Source organism: Syngnathus acus, chromosome 21 (assembly GCF_901709675.1).
Source record: "Syngnathus acus chromosome 21, fSynAcu1.2, whole genome shotgun sequence".
Lineage (NCBI taxonomy): Eukaryota > Metazoa > Chordata > Actinopteri > Syngnathiformes > Syngnathidae > Syngnathus > Syngnathus acus.
Genome location: NC_051105.1, coordinates 6,621,163 through 6,638,073, shown reverse-complemented (window position 1 = coordinate 6,638,073; position 16,911 = coordinate 6,621,163). Strand labels below are relative to the sequence as shown.

The following is a 16,911-nucleotide window of genomic DNA, read 5'->3' as shown; positions in this document are numbered from 1 at the left end:
GAGTCGTGAATTGCATTTCCCGTTCACCAACGAATTTCGCATTTCCAGTTCATCGAGAAGAGTGAGGGAACGAATTCTGACTTTCCCGTTCGCGAACGAGTCAATGGGTCAACTGCCTTCCTTCCCGTGCATCAACGGATCAGTCAGTGAACGTGTTGCGTCTCCCTCCTGGCGTGGACTATGTAAGTCAGAATGTCGATTTACGATTTGCATCGTTGAACGATTCGTTTGAACGAATCTTTTGAGTGAACTGATTCTAAGGATTCGGTTCACTTAAAAGAACTGGAATGCACATCACTATAACCTACCATGCTTTACGTCAAATATATATATATATATACACACACACACACACACGCATATATACACACACGCATATATATATATATATATATACACATATATATATATATATATATATATACACATATATATATACACATATATATATATATATATATATACACATATATATATATACACATATATATATATACACATATATATATATATATATATATATATACATATATATATATATATATACACACACATATACACACACACACACGGTTTTCTTCCCATTCTATGCATAACTTGCACATTCTTGCATAACTTTAACCGAAGGCTAGCGTTACATAATGTCACTGGAGCGGGACAAGTTTGCAAGTCGGACCATCATCAAACTGCACATGCATATGTTGCAGCACTAGGATTAAAATAGTGTAGTTTATTTTACACAATAAATTAACCGCATTAATACAAATGTACGCGATGTAATGTTACGTGAACAATTACAAAATTACAATGTCAACCAATAGAAACGAGGTGGGCGTGGTTTAGTGTCCGTGTTGACCAATCACAAAACGGTGCATTAACGGGCAACTAGAAAAGTGGTTCACATTACACGCGAAAGGTTACGTTTTTGTTGCATATGATGCGTGGTTTTCGAACAGTGAGACGCGGTTAAATGTCTAAAGCAGCGGCGAGTGGTTTAGAGCGAGGAAAGGAAACGGGCGTGTGTGCACGTGACGGCGTCGTTGTAGAAAAGACTTCCACGTGGACTTTACGAGCAATTTGCAGAGAGAAAAAAAGAACACCTCCAAAATGGAGCTTGACGACAGGGCGGCGGTGGGCAGCGACGGCGTGCTCGACTTCTCGCGCTCGAACTTGAACACTCTCGTCTTGAACGGCGTCAGCGACGAGAAAAAAAGGGACACCAAGCAGCTGTATTTGAACAGCAATCTGCTGTCCACGCTGCCTTCGTCGGTAACCCACTTTTCCAACCTCCAGTTGCTGGACATCAGCAACAACAGATTGTCGGCCATCGGCGAGGACATCACACGGCTAGCTCAGCTCAGGACGCTCTATGCTAAAAACAACTGTCTGAACGAGTTCTCGCTGCCCAAGGGATTCGGCTCCATGCAGCTGGAGGTGGTGAACTTTAGCGGGAACCGCTTCGAGGAGATCCCGCTGCAGTTCACCAAACTCCGGCGTCTTCAGTCGCTGTCACTCGGCGGAAACAGACTGAAAAGCATACCTGCCGAGATTGAAAACCTAACCAGGTAGGTCACTACAAGCGTGGTCATTGATAGAAACGTAGTGATGCTGTTATTGCGTCATAGGTGTCGCGTGTGCTGGATATCAACGTAATTTCGTCACTTATAGAGGATTTGGGGTTCAGAAAGGTCGAGGCCTGTACTACAAAAGCTACGTTTGTGGGGCTGGCGAGATTACTTCAGGTACGGCTCGGGATTTTCATTAACAACAATCTCCACAATAGCGGAGCGTGTCACCATGGAAACAAGGGTTGTGAAGTTCACCTGCGATGGACGCACGGACCTTTGACCCGCCATTCATCCTTTTTGTGTGAGGACACTAGTGCACTAGCTTCTGTGTCATGGCTGATACTTTAAAACCCAAGAGCTATCATTGTGGATTTTCGAACAGTGAGACGCGTTTATAGAGAAATAACTTATTGAGCTCTCAGTGATTGTCTTTATTCATGGGGCAAAGCTAAAAAGAAAAAATATGGACACAACTAGGGATGCATGGATACTGGGTTATAGAAATGGTCATAATCAGTTGCAGCGTTAAACTGTCATCATGAAACATGTTACCCACTAACATTTTAACTTTCTACATTCCCATACATATATAAATTACCTTGTATAGTAATTAGAAATGCAGTATTAGTCCGATTCAAATCAACTAGTACAATGCAAGTTTCCATATTGCAATGACTGCAATTTAAGGACAAAGCTCAGTGCAGTCCATATGTTTGCGTATCATTTAGTTGTCAATTAATTAAGCTGCATTATTCCTGTAATCTGATTTATGACTTGTCTTGATGACTTCAATTCATGCCACACTTGTTTGATAAAAGTTCTTGGAGTTTGAATGATGACGTTTTTATTTTTTAGTCATCTCGTCAGCGCAATAGTGTGTGGGCAACCTCTAGTTCATCTTGTCTTGAAATGTTTGGAGAAGAGCGTCTATCTCATAGACTAAATATGCAGAAATCAATTTCCCTTACTGTTTTCAGAAAGAACAGCCAGCAGTGTGTTTGTGTAATACAGCGAAATAATTTCCTCTTTATTTGGAAGCAATATATCTGGTTTCGCAACATTGCTTATTGTTTTTGCAACGGATGGGGGGGGGGGGGGGGCTGATTTCCTTCTTTTTTCCCTCCGGAAGCATCTGACTCTAATTCCACTTATGTCAACAACAGTTATTGCAAAACTGAGTAATTCCACTTATGTCAACAACAGTTATTGCAAAACTGAGTTGAAAACTATCAGAAAAATGTCAGCCTCTAATTTGAAGTTTTTAATTGCAGAATGTTATTCCAACAAAATACAGAATCTTTGAAACTAGGTGGCAAGTCATGGGCGCTTTCACTCGCAGCTTTAAACTCATCTATAAATGACGTCATGAACGGATAAGACGATGTGACTCATTCAACTGCAACGTTATAGACCGGTCCATAATTGTTTTTTATTCTCCTTGCTCTGATGCAAATCGATTTACGTTTTTTTTTGTTTTTTTTTAAGAAAAATCACTGCATGACCTGGAACAATAATTGGTGAGTCTTGTCTGGACCAGTGAAAATTTAATTGTCTTGGCGTTCAGTCGCACGCTTTCAGTACCCGGTGAAAGTTCAGACCTCCACGTCTTTATCACGCGTGATCCATCATCCATTTTTTTGTCTGCGGTGCAAATGTTGAATTGCATCAAAAAGCTGGTCCCTATGTAACAGTTCCAAGATTCAAACTTTAGCTCCCCCTACTGGTTGATTTTGTTTTTATGTCAGGTTAATTTGCATGGCCAGAGATGAAGTCCACTACGAAAATTGAATATTTTTGCATATTATAGATCTTGACAATAGCAAAGCTGTAATATTTTAGAAAAAGTCTTATCACAATATTTATATAATTTTTTAAAAAGTGGTGGGTTCTGACTTCCAAATAAGTTAAAAAAAACAATCATCAGCATAAATGTCCATTTGAAAGTATTTTATTACGATTCATGTTAGATCTTAATGGAATGTTTTCCTCTCTTTGCTCTTGCAGTCTGGAGTTGCTGTACCTGGGTGGAAACTTCATCTCAGCCATTCCTGTTGAGGTTGCCAACCTGCCCTACCTGAGCTACCTGGTGCTTTGTGACAACCGCATCCAAAGCGTCCCCCCGCAGCTCACCAGGTAAATTAACACTGAGTCACCTTCATCCCACCCAAGTGCCCTCGCCTCACTGGCAACCATTTATACGGCTTCAGACTCCACTCGCTGCGCTCGCTGAGTCTCCACAACAACCTGCTGACGTACCTGCCGCGAGAGATCCTGAGCCTGGTGCACCTGCAGGAGCTCAGCTTGCGCGGGAACCCGCTGGTGGTGCGCTTTGTCAAAGAGCTGATGTACGACCCGCCCTCGCTGCTGGAGCTGGCCGGCCGCTCCATCAAGAGCAGGAATGTCCCCTACTCTCCGCTGGACTTGCCCTCCCACCTGCTCAAGTATTTGGACCTGGCCAGCAAGTGCCCCAACCCAAAATGTGCCGGTATGGGTCTTATTAATTCATTGCGCAACAAGTTTTGAAATTATTTATCTTTACCTACTACCATTTGTAGTCTTTATATCCACTTGAAATTCAATTATGATTTTTGTTGTCTTCAACAGGCGTCTACTTTGACTCGTGCGTGCGCCACATCAAGTTTGTGGACTTCTGCGGGAAGTACCGGCTGCCGCTCATGCACTACCTGTGCTCGCCCGAGTGCACCAGGTCACCCTGCAGCTCCAACCCGCAGAGCGATGCTGAGTCTGAGGACGAGAACAGCATTCCCGCCGACCGCCTCCAGAGAGTGCTGCTGGGCTAGGACCTTGCCAGCTCCATCGGGAAACACTAATTGTACAGTCTTACGCACAATTTCTACATTGACACATCTAGTTTGGCTTTAACATAGGCATATCATGTGTTTTCATAATTTAAAACAGTCCCCTGGTTTCTTAATTACCAGTTTGTGACAGGCCTCTGACGAAATAAACCAAGGATCAAGAATTACAGCACAGCTTGCCCAGACCATTACCATCATGCAAGTTGCACATATGATTATACAAATAAGAAATAGAACCAAAAAAAAAAAGCTAGTTAAACCAGCTAAAGTGGGGGTGAAAGGTGTTGACACTTTGTTGATTTTAGTACAAATTGAACTGAATTGGATTCACACAACTGCGGCCAGACTGCAAATGAATGGGCCTTTTTTTTTTTTTTTTATACTACAAATGAATGGTACTTGTTGAAAGCCACCACTGCCAGAAAGACATTTGGAACAAATTTGCAATTTTGTTCACTTCAACACTTGTAAATGACGTGCTGATTATTTGACATAGCCAAGTTCAATGCTCGATGTATCACAAGATCACTGCAATGCATTTGTAAGACATAATGTAAGCACATTGTTTATGTTTAGATATGCTAACATAAGGATGCAATCAAAATGTTTTGAAATCAGAATTGGTACTTTGAGATTTCTGATGTATCTCCTTTTGAACAGTTTCCTTGATTTAACGCAGATTAGACGAGAGAATGTTACAGTGGCACCCAGATGACAAAATTAATCGCTTCTTACTGATGTCTTTTCAATACTGTGTTGTTTGTGTTTCATGCAATGTAATATAAGCCCCCTGAAATGTGACAAGATTACTAGGATTTTTTGTGAATTTTTTTATTATAACAAAAATTGTAACTGAATAACTGCTTTTCTACCAATCATTTTACAATAATAAAAATGAACTACATATTTAAATAACCTGCGATGTAGCTTGCACTTAGAAGATGTTTCATGTGTAAATGAATATAAGAATGATAAAAGACATGCATTGTGACGGATTGCTTTTTGTCTAAATGTTATTCTGATTTAAAGAAATCAAACAATGCGGGTTTTATTGTGTGTGTACATAGCAGGTATTTTATTTCAGTCATAAACAATGGCAAATTTCTCTTAATCTTTGTAATGCAAAAATATTGTTTTGGTGCCTGATTGTTTTTGATTTGACATGTCACAGTACGTCTGCCTTAGGCTGTTTCTTTTAGATCCCTATGTTTGTCACCCTCTCAAACATATTCACGGCTCCATGTGTGCACCAGGGAGTTGGCGACTACTGATTGAATGCTGAGCCTTTACATGTGACAGTCATTGTAAATCCAGACTGGCTTACTGTAGATTATAATTGTTTGATTTATTTCCAAACAATAGCGTGTATTTGAAGTACATCAGATGGTTTCCGGCAGTGGAGGGCCGTCAGAGCCAGCAAGTCCTTCTCTGTTCATCATCAGAAAATGAATTTAATTCTAAATATGTTTTTCCCCCATAATATGCCTTTAATTAATCCCCATAATCTATTCTTTTCATTTTATAGCTATCTTTTTGGCTGCACTGCTGAAGCAGCCTGCTTCCAATGTTATGTTATGTTATGTTATGTTATGTTAGTGCTTTCATTCAATCATATTTCAGCTATCATGTGTTGCCAGGCTGCAAGAATGAGCCATATCTGACCCCCGGGCCTTGAGTTTGACACCTATGACTTAAATGAACCGAAACGGACAGTTTTGATCACCAATAAGATGTCGAATTTGCGACATTGAGGCCAGCTCGCAGGCATCACGTTGAACGTGACTCGTTCGCGTCCTGATTGGATACGCACGAGTGAGAAGCTCCGCAACGGTCCAAACGGAAGTTGTTGTCCTGTTGGCGACTGGAACGAGCCAAAAGATCAATTTGTGTAGATCACGCTGGTCTTCTTTCAACCCACAATTGCTGAATGATGAGAAGAGATTGATCTGGCGGTCGCTATTATAAATACAACGCAATTTTCAAGACGGTCCTTTCGAGAAAAACTGCAAGCTAACCTGTGAGTAAAAATTATTTTATTCTTGTCTTTTTTTTCTACATTTTTGTTAGTATTAAATCAATGTTAACGAAACAATTATATTTCAAAATAAATGCTTGATGCTTGTGCAAGATAGTTTGCAGAACTAGACGCACTAGTGCACGGGCACACCTGTGACAGTGAACGGACTGAATTGTTTTGCTTTAATCTACATTAAATTCGAGTCATGACATCATAATGATGGTATTAAGAGGTAGATTCATTCAGTTAGGACTGCGTAGGACATCACTGAAGGCCTAGGTGTGAAATGCCATTGGTTCTGGTACGTGCAATATGTGCGGCAGCACTGGGCGCCATTCAAACTAGCGTTGACTCTGATCCAGCTTTGGCATCCTCTGATTCCATGACTACTTTTATTTTTAACTAAAAGTGGCAGTTTGATGCTTTACCTTCCAGCCACTGCTCATCCAGTTTCATAGCAACGTGGCTGAATTTTTTTTCTTTGGGTTGGTCTGTCAAATGACTTTTTGGAATAATTAAAATCACTTGGCTTTGTGGCAATGCTGAAACAAAATGTCTCATGTTGATCATTCCACAGCCGGAAACTGTGGTTCCACCTGCCAGTGATAATAGGGCTGGAAAATTGTTACGTTACGAAGGTTTCCAGTTTATACACATCACATGAATACTTCCATAGGCACAGTCGCACAACTGGGCGAATTCTGCTTTTACAAAGACCGTAACGCTCACCCCCGTCATAATTCTTATAAAATCATCATAGCGTCGCTGAAGGAACTTTAAGGTTGACCTTCACGCAGTACCATCTCAATAATTAACCTTAATGTGCTGACTTCTGCTCTGCGTGTCAATGAAATATTCAGGCCGTTAGTAATCTGACCATTGTCACTGCCAGCGGGCCTCTACCAACAGTGGCCATGCACCTGCTAACAAGTTCATCTTATACCTGATCTCCAGGGACACACAATAGCGGTCGACACGCGCTGTATGTAACCGAGACGCTTTTTGTTCCTCAACGGGACACGAGCGTGCTGTCATCAGATCCCAAAGCACCTTGACGCTTGCTTTCATGTCCTGCTTAAACCTGGATTTTAAAACTACTGGTGTTCTGAGTAGACTTGACATTATTTTCTATCCATTGAATCCAAAATCCAATAAATCAAGGTTCTTCTGTACATGCTTTCCTTTGAACAGCTACTCGGTTACATGCTTTCTTTACTATTACTGGTTGTGGTTTGCACTGCATCACACGTACTGGGAGCTGTTCCAAATAATTTGGATACCTTAAGAGATTTTTTTTTTATTGGATACCTTAAGAGAATTTTTTACCTGTATTTTGTACATAATTGTGTTCATGTTATGATCATTTTTTGGTGTGTCTTTTACAGCTGTGAGCTGTGCTGACACACCCTCATCAGGAATGACCCAGTGTGTGTGTACGTGTACTCTTGCCTTTGTGTCTTTATGTGGCCCCCATGTTTGACATCCCACCTTTATTGTGTGCACATTGCCACAGTATATCAAAACATTTGCATGACATGATTTCATTTTCATAAAATGTTGGTGTGCAGGCATTGTAAATCTCGGTGACATCTTAATAGCGCCATGATGCATCCAAATATTGTTACATCAGCAAATGCACTCACGTAATCTGTGTGTGTGTGTGTGTGTGTCTTTCCATTCCAACAAGCCTATTTATTTATATTGTGGACTCCTACATGAACCACCCTGTCCCCGAGGACTTTCTTACAACCCTTGTCTGCCACATGGGCCATCAAAATTTAAACCCTATTGGCTAGGGATGTGTGTGAGAGAAAGAGCGAGAGCCTCACACACACACACACACACACACACACACACACACCCTTCCTGTGACACACACACACACGCCTCCCTGCTCACTCACTCTCAGTGTGCCGAGCTTCTCCTGACAGGAGCTGGTTGTGGAAAATTTGACGAGTGCTTGGAAATGGTGGGATTCTTATCAAGCGTGAAGATCTAAGGCAAACCATGTTAGCTGTCACTTCTTCATCCAAGCATGCCAGAGTCGTGTGCCACGGAATCCTCAACGGGACCAGACGTGGGGATCATCCTCAGGTTGGCTTTATTCGTTTACTGCTCCCGATTGAGATTGGTGTGGCTCTTTTGTCATGTCGGTGAATTGGTGAGTTATTGGAAACATGACAAATACTAAATGTAGTCCTTCTTAACTGCCAAAATACACAAAATAACAATAATAACAAAATAAATGAAATGCAAAGAATTAAATATTTTTGCTTAAATTCGTTACATACATGGCACTACTGCTTTTGTTGTGTGCTCCCTGGCCACTTGGGGGCAATATGATATAAAAAAAAAAATACACACACGAAGAAGAGTTTCTCACAAGTGACTCAGTAAATAACCGTAGCAATAATCATTTATTTTTGCAATGGATAAAGAACTAAATGTTGTCTACATGTGTTGCACCACCATTTGTGGTCAGGTTTAGGAAAGCCTTGACTAATTTCTAACTAATGTTTTAGGAATATTAGTCCAGATTCCACTTCCAATGACACATTTTGACTTCCCTCATTTGGGTTTGGATCATTAAACACAACAATCTTCATAAGCAACAACAAAGAAGAACAGCATTACTTCTCACCATCATAGTATCTGGGAGATGGACAGCATCTTTATTTTGGCCATTTAAAGCTACTAGTCTTAATCACAGGTGACCAGCAGTGATTTTCATACGCTATCAACATCGCACAGTTGGAGCTGACTCCTCAAATCAGATTATCTTCACCCTCCCTCCAACGGGGCGCCATAGCTGCAAAATGCACCACCATGCACCCAGAGATTATCCCCAATAAATTGCATTCTAACTCAGCTTAGAGAATAAACTCATGAAGGGAGCACTGGGCCAGGTGGAATGCCTCAATATTGCCCTCTCAACCCGGATTTACATGAGGCCAGCAGCCATAGTTAATCTTAATCCTGAAAGTGGGACAATTACAATACAATGAAACAGAGTTGGTTTCTATTTCTTTGATTAAAAAGTCAGACGGGAGATCAGTCACAAGAGGGGTGCATACATACTGATAATCAAGCCATTTTTCTTTTTCCCACCCTTCCTTCCGATCAACGTCAGCAGAGGCTTGATTGTTGGATGTCTCTGAAAGATAAAGTTGAGAGTGAATTTTCCTTCCTCATTGGCTCGGAAAATGGCAGGCGCCGACAATCGTAAATGTTAAAACTGTTCAATATTTGTGATGTGGACTGGAAGGGAAGAAATTTGTATCATGACGGTATAATTTTTCTTCAGTCAGGATGCCCTGAAGGAATAAGGACTTGTGTACCATGCTTTAGTCAAACCAAACAGAGCTTGAAAGAGGAAGTGAGCAAGTGAAAGTTGAAGCTATAAAAGGTCTCCCAAAACCAATCCTCAACTATTACTTGTTTGTCATTCAGGGATTTCAAAGAATGTTGTAACAATGACCTCAAAAGCCTAAAATCCCTCGCTGCCAAATATCAACCCACCTTTGTTGACTTCGCCACAGCTCCAAAGTGGGTTTATTGAAAAACAGGGAGGAAATGTCTCTTTCTAGCTGGGGGGGCTTTTCTGCAGGAAGCAGCAGGAGTAGAAGCTAAACTCGGTGAAGTGACGAAAAGGACAAGGACAGGAACTGCAGACATTTCCCAGATATGCCGCTGCATTGTTCTCTCAACACTGTTAATTTAAGTAGGTCACTGTGGGCTGTGCATTAGTAGTTGTTTCTCCACAACATACAAAGATGTTTGACTCTCAGTCCAGATTCAATTACTACTTTCAGAGATTTGGGGCTGTCTTGTGGGATCTTAGTGTTACATAAGTGCCGAGACTCCATAATCTTAGACAATGAGCAGACATGATGCCTGATACATCCTGCTCAGGTAAATGCCGGTCTGAGTCACAGTTTGTGAGTTTCAGTCGAGTTGGCAGCCACACGAGCGCATCTACATGTCTATGCAGAGAGGGCGGGCGGGTGCAAGTGCCTGAGGGCACAGTGACATACTGAAATTGCTCAGTCCATGTCTGTGTTTGTCACTCCTGCAATTATATTTGTCAGAGATACAAATTACAGCTTTGGTTTATGTCCCTGTTAGAAACTAGACTATCTTTCACGTGCAGCAACTAAGTTATGAATTTGGTTGAAAACTAAATTTTCTTTTAGGAACTGTACTGAGAAGAAGAATTCGTAAGAGTAAAACATTAGAATGAGAAGAGCAAGATTAATTTTCAGGTACAACAAGAAAACTACAAAATACTATAAAACTGACTTCTTTTTAGGTACAACCAAGGTACAAGTTTTTTTATTTATCACAAATGCTAGTGCTGTGACACATTAGCTTGTATGAGATTATCAAAACCACTCTTAGCTGAGCACAATAATGATAAACAATATTGTTAACCGAATAACTCTCAACCAGTGCTCGCTTGTACACTTCTTGTATTGGGGCTTGCAAGTGGACCTAATAAATGTTTTAGTGGTTCCCTGGCCTAGTATGTGAAAAGTGTGTGTGAGAGCACCACACTGTGGATGCTACTTGTACAACAATTGGAAAGTTAAAAAAAAAAAAAAAACTCTTTGTCTTTCCCCTCCCTTGTCATATTTAACAGGATGTACACATGAAAGTGGACTGACTGTGGCGAGTCATGGAGCCTGGGTGGAATTGCAGCTTTGACTGTGATTCCCCACTGTGCCTCGGCCACTCGGGGGTTCACAAGCAGGAGAGCATGGAGATGTTGCAGGGACTGTGCAGCCTCAGTAGGGTAATCATAGCCAAGGGCCATATATATGTATATACACATTATACTGATGAGCGCATGTTCACAGATGGCCGTGGATTCCCCGAGACACTCGCTCTCCCCGGTGTTGAGCGCCATAGTGTGGACGCTGCTCTCCAGTGGCATCCTACTGGCTTTCTGCTTCCTGCTCTTCACCCTGCGCTTCAAAAACAACAGGTGGCAAAACACTCGTGAATATCAATCATTTATTGGAACACATATCATTTCTCTTTGACAGTGTTGATCAAAACTTTTTTCACAAGGATAGTAAAGATGTCCAGTCCTAACCTAAATGTCCTGAGTCTCTTTGGAAGTGTCCTCACCTACAGCAGCGGCTTCATGTTTGCCGTGGACTCGCACCCTCAGATGGACGCGAGAGCTGTACTACATGTGAGTCGCTCTCACATATATGGAAAGCTAATTGAATATTGATTTGAGATCTCCGATATTGAATATTTATTCTTATGTCATTATGCAAGTAATTGGGTAAACCTAACATGTCCACTCTGTCAGTAAAATATCAAGTGATGTAAAAGCCTTTCAGACATTTGACCTATATTTGTTTAACAGTACAGTCAGCTAGGTAACCCAATCGTGTCGCTATTTGAAGGTGCACCATATGCTCAGTAAGTACTAAGATTAGCCAAAAATGTCCACCCTGTCATTGTCCACCCTGTCAGCAAGCTTACTTTTTTTGCTCTTTGATGGCTTGCAGTTCATTTCTATTTGAAAAAAAAGTAATAAAAATACATGTAAAATGACTACATTACTTCCCACAGGCTCGAGTGTGGACCCTCTGTCTCGGCAGCACCATGGTGTTTGGACCCATTTTAGGAAAAACATGGCGGCTGTACAGAGTGTTCACCCAAAGAGCGCCCGACAAGAGAGTGGTGGGTACAGTATTATCGTGATGTTGACCTTGTTGTATTTTATTTTTTTTTTTCTGCTTTAGTTCTGAGATTGCTACTGTCACAATTTAATTCCTGGATTAAATCCACTTTAAGGCTTTTTCACAAGGCCCTAACTCTTTTACATATCAGATCATCCGAGACATTCAGCTAATGGCCATGGTGGCTCTCTTGATCCTGGTGGACCTGTTGATCCTGACTGCCTGGAACCTCTCGGACCCCATCCGCTGTTCACGCTCGCTCAATGCAGTCGTTAAGGTGGGTCAGATACAGTTGACTTGATGAAGATCAGAATTTCAATAAAAGCTTCTGGACTTTATTTGTTATGCTAGTGTGTGGTTTTGCCTCACCAGCACTATTTTTCTTCATTGTAGATGGTGGGGAAGGAAATCTCCTATTCTTTGTCTCGGCTCGATTCCTGCTCTTCTGCGTACTCGGATTTGTGGGTTATCATTATTGTTGTTAAAAAGGTAAGTTCTGTCCCCACTCTCTTCAAATATAATCATTCAAGGGCTCGCTGCATTTAACTTTTTCCCCCTTGTAATTTTACTTTTTTGGACTGACCCTAATGCATCTTTCTAAATTCCCACCTTATCTTCATCAGGGGTGTCTCCTGCTCTACGGCACATATCTGGCCGGCCTGACCAGCAACGTCAGCCACCCTCCAGTCAACCAGTCTCCCACCATCCTCACCGCCGTCACTTTGGTCACCCTCTGTGCCGGTGTGGCCGTCCCGGTGTCCGTCCTGATGCCGTCTTGGCCCAACGTGGTCTACAGCACGGTGGCCGGTGCCATTTTCATTTGCACGCTGGCTACCAACTGCATGCTCTTTGTGCCCCAGGTAGGAAACCGCATTGCTAGAGCCTCAATTCGTATTTAGGGGGTGCAAGTGATTCATCACCCCATATACGTTTTGGAATGTGTGTGTGTGTGTGTGGGGGGGGGGGGGGGGGGGGATATATCTCATATTACAAGAAATATGTTTTTACTCCTCATCGCCTATATGAGCAGCTGACCGAGTGGAGGCATTTTGAGGAGGACCACAACAACTCGAGTCAGATGGCCAAGTACTTCAGCAGCCCTAGTAAGAGTCAGCCTTCAATCTACAGCCAGGAAGATGTCTACTTTCTTCTCGGGGAGAACAACTCCATGAAGAAGCTTCTCAACGAGGTGCGACATGGTTTATTTGAACTCTGGGAAGTAATTATAAATGCTATTTTTAGCATTGTGAAAAGAAGAAAAAAAAAATGTAATGGTGACCACTCTGGGCTGCAACTGTTGAAGCACTGAGGTTTAACTTCATGATTATTTGATGTTTTCTAGAAAAATGCCGTGATTGACAGCTTGCAAGAGCAGGTTAGCAACGCCAAAGACAAACTTCTGCGTTTGGTGTCAGCTAGCCAAATGTTAGAGGAGCCAGAGGTGGACAACCCCCAGTCCTCCTCCACTCAGACCACAGAACTTGAGTCCTGTCAACTTCCAGCTCTACCTCATAGCGACGTCAAGTCCAGACTCTCAGGCCTGCCACCTGTCTCCCATCGTCTCATCGATGCTCCCTCGTCATCTGGTGGTTCGGGATTTTATGATCGTCCCCCTTTATCGTGTTCTGTAACTCCCACTGCTGCCCCATCTCCTTTTTCTGGTGGATTGGATGCAGACACGTGTGAGTCCGTAGCAGAGGACCCACTCCAGTCTTCTGGATTTCATAGGACAGCAGAGGAGACGGCTGACTTTGTCACCGCCTTACAATCCCCCAGACTTTTGAACCCTTTTGAGGTTGAAACTTTAAGCAATGGGCCAAGATCCCCCTTGGGACCAAACGCCAGACCAGCTGGTTTCGTTAGTAGCGATAAGTTGCAGGAGATCCTCCAAGAACTCAGTGTGGATACGGTCTTGGAAACTGTTCTAAAATCTGCAAAGAGGCCTTCGCAAAGCAAATTTAATGAGGACTCCTCACTTTCACCCCTCTCTCCGCGGACACCGCGTTCCCCCAAATGTCCTTTAGTTTTTCACTACCCCAGCATCTCCCCCTACGCCATGAGGAAACGTCGACCGCCCTTCCGCTCGCCCAGACGTAGTTATACGCCACCGTGCCTTCACGAAAAGAGGCGGATGAGGGATGTCTGTCAGAATCGAAAGAAACACCTGGAGGACAGCACCATAGTGATAGTAGATAGTTCCATCCTCCCGGTTCCCAGCTGTGACCTTGACTTACAAGATGAAGAAGTGGGAAGTATGGCATCAAGGCTTCCTGGGGGTTCTCCAGAGGACGTGGATGAATCTGACATAGGGATGGGCTGCGACATCCAGGAGCACGCCCCCAGAAACAGCGCGGACCCCCGCGAGTATTGTGATTCGGACTCAAGCAGCTCCACAGACTATCACTTCTACCACCGACCCTATTGCGACTCCTGCTTGCAGCGAGGCTCGTTGCTGTCCTCGGATTCCTCAGACTCCTCGGACAGCGAGTACGAAGGTTACGACTTCTACCGCTCTGCACATCCGGTGGTGTTCAAGGAAGACCTCAAACCCACGTTTGTGTAAAGACAAGCAGGTTTTTCACTGAATTCACAAGATTAGACGTAATGAAGCTCATCTGCATTTAATGTAATCTCATTGAATGCTTTTGACAGCATTTTACAGAGATTTGCCTGAAATCATGTATGACGCTCTCGTGTCTTGCTAGATTACAAAATGTTTTGATACATGCTTTGGTTTCTATTTCTCCGTTTTGGAACACTAAGCCCATGAAACTAAATCAGTAAGTTTGCCCGCTTGAGTAAATGGCTTTTTTTTTTTTTTTTAATTCACATGGGGCTAAAGAACACAAGTCCCAGTGACCCTCAAACACTCGGCTGATCTTACGTAAGCCTCCTCTGCATGAAGAGATCAACACTAAGTGTACAAACTGCCAGGAGGCAGAAACCAAACTGCGTTTCTATGCCTCTTTGCTCTTTGCCTTGTTACACTGTAATCATTTGTTTTTTTATATATTTAATAAATATAAAAATATGAGTATATATGTATATTATACATATATACATATAGTATATACACACACACACATATTCATATTTCTTATATTTATTAAATATTTTATATATATATATATATATATATATATATATATATAAATTAAAAAGAAGTCAGTTTGTTTTGGTTTATTTTGGTCCCTGCTGTATCTCACATTATTTATACTCCGTTGCCTCATTTCTGGGACACAACTTCATTCATTCTGCATATTGAAGCACTGAAGGGCAGACTGGGAGGAATTCTCTTTGTAGTGTACAACAGAGGCGATACAAACCACACAAAAGGCTCTCTGCCAGCTTTCGTGTGTGGGAGGATAGACCAACCAAGATTAGCCTGTAACAATTTTTATATGAAGGCCACTGGCACACTTAAAGAGGAATGGTTGAGTAAAAGACAGCTACTTGGATACACCCACATAGATGTGATAAAGCAGTGCAAACTTTGTGTGTACATGAATAATTCATTTCCACATCTTAATCACTCTTCTATACTAAAAATAAATAGAACCGATTACTGGTTTGATGTTTTACCAGGGTTTTAAAAGTCAAGGTTTCAATAACCGCTAATAATAACGGCCATCGGTAATGATCACTTCATATCTTTCCCGAGGGTTTTTTTAAGCAGGGAACATTTCATCTGTGTCAAATACTCTGTCAAATACGATAACCAATTAATTCCTAGTATTCTATGCAGGTGAGTAAATATATTCCCCCAGAGTGATTATTTGATACAACTGAGGAGAGAAATAAGTGTCTCCTTCAATAAATGCTTGTTTTTTTCCGTAAATGCCCATCGGGCCTCTAATTTAAGTGATTCAATAAAAGCTCGTTCTCAAATAATGGAGATGTCTCCCTCAAATAAAGACATTACTTTCTGCAGTTGATTAAATATATGCTTACTTGGCCGCAATTTAAAACAATTCAGTAGAGAATTGGTTTAAAATAGATGCCTCCTTGGAATAAACACCTAGTGCTTGCTGAATTTCAGTATATAAACGACCCTGGGGCCACAGTTTGAGGAACTAGCCAACAAGATGTACATGACATGTACACTGATCAAGAAATGCAATCTCACAAACAAAATAATGCTTATTGTTGTATTTAAAGTTCTGTTCATACAGGTACGTTAATGCACCCAACATTCTAGAAATCCCCTCTTTGGAATGCGTTACAGTTTAAGCCTTTGCAAACTGCAGGAAGTACCTAATGTAGTGTCCAGTTATGAATGTGCAGTTAGTTTAGGACAGTTTAAAATTTTTAAAAATTATAAATAGCCAGTAAGTTGAGTGTCCTAACGACACGCATTTTGTGATATTTATTATATTATATTATATATATATATTATATTTTTCATTGTCCCGAAGAGCAGCCTTGAACTGACATAGCAACAGTGCTGAATTCTACTGCTGCCCCGTGACAGCTGGCGGCTGTCAATGGCGACTTAAATACCAGATCTTCATTGGTCCAAAAAGTCATCCATCACTGTTGAGGCTCCGCCCATCAGATCTGTGGCGGCTTTGGAGGGAAGCCTCTGAAGCCCTGTGGGCGGTGCAAAGCAAATTATGCCATGTGGTGTTTCGGAACGGCGTTCTGATTGGTGTGCTAAACTCACAGTTGACGCCCACTACTGGAAGAATAGCCCTTTCTGATTGGTTAAATCCACCCTCCCCCGAGTCGCCATTGCGCGTTCACGGCTTCCCGTATTCTCCATTTAGTTTTACGCTGAGAGCGTAAGATCAGCACGTTTCTCAACGCTTGTA

The 16,911-nt window shown here is 41.9% G+C and overlaps 2 protein-coding genes and 1 long non-coding RNA gene across 5 annotated transcripts; 2 read left to right on the top strand and 1 right to left on the bottom strand.

Moving 5' to 3' along the window:
- Nucleotides 1-898: 898 nt before the first annotated feature.
- lrrc58b (leucine rich repeat containing 58b) lies at nt 899-5,498 on the top strand. Its single transcript, XM_037240148.1, has 4 exons — nt 899-1,565; nt 3,573-3,701; nt 3,776-4,053; nt 4,173-5,498. Exons 1-4 carry the CDS (start codon nt 1,108-1,110, stop codon nt 4,367-4,369), a joined length of 1,062 nt encoding a protein of 353 aa, XP_037096043.1. The 5' UTR covers nt 899-1,107; the 3' UTR covers nt 4,370-5,498.
- Nucleotides 5,499-11,057: 5,559 nt separating this feature from the next.
- gpr156 (G protein-coupled receptor 156) lies at nt 11,058-15,132 on the top strand. 3 transcript variants are annotated; one of them, XM_037240117.1, is made up of 9 exons: nt 11,058-11,196; nt 11,261-11,388; nt 11,475-11,601; nt 11,991-12,101; nt 12,252-12,377; nt 12,494-12,589; nt 12,724-12,960; nt 13,131-13,289; nt 13,443-15,132. In XM_037240117.1, exons 1-9 carry the CDS (start codon nt 11,080-11,082, stop codon nt 14,661-14,663), a joined length of 2,322 nt encoding a protein of 773 aa, XP_037096012.1. In that variant the 5' UTR covers nt 11,058-11,079; the 3' UTR covers nt 14,664-15,132. The 3 variants fall into 3 exon arrangements, with proteins under 3 accessions (XP_037096012.1, XP_037096013.1, XP_037096014.1); XM_037240118.1 differs by having other exon boundaries at nt 11,107-11,191; XM_037240119.1 differs by lacking the exon at nt 11,058-11,196 and having other exon boundaries at nt 11,275-11,388; nt 11,480-11,601.
- Nucleotides 15,133-15,480: 348 nt separating this feature from the next.
- On the bottom strand, nt 15,481-16,874 carry LOC119115556. Its single transcript, XR_005096159.1, has 2 exons — nt 16,764-16,874; nt 15,481-16,690 (listed from the first exon to the last, which is right to left on the bottom strand). It is a non-coding gene; the product is annotated as an uncharacterized LOC119115556 (long non-coding RNA).
- Between the last annotated feature and the right edge of the window lie 37 nt (nt 16,875-16,911).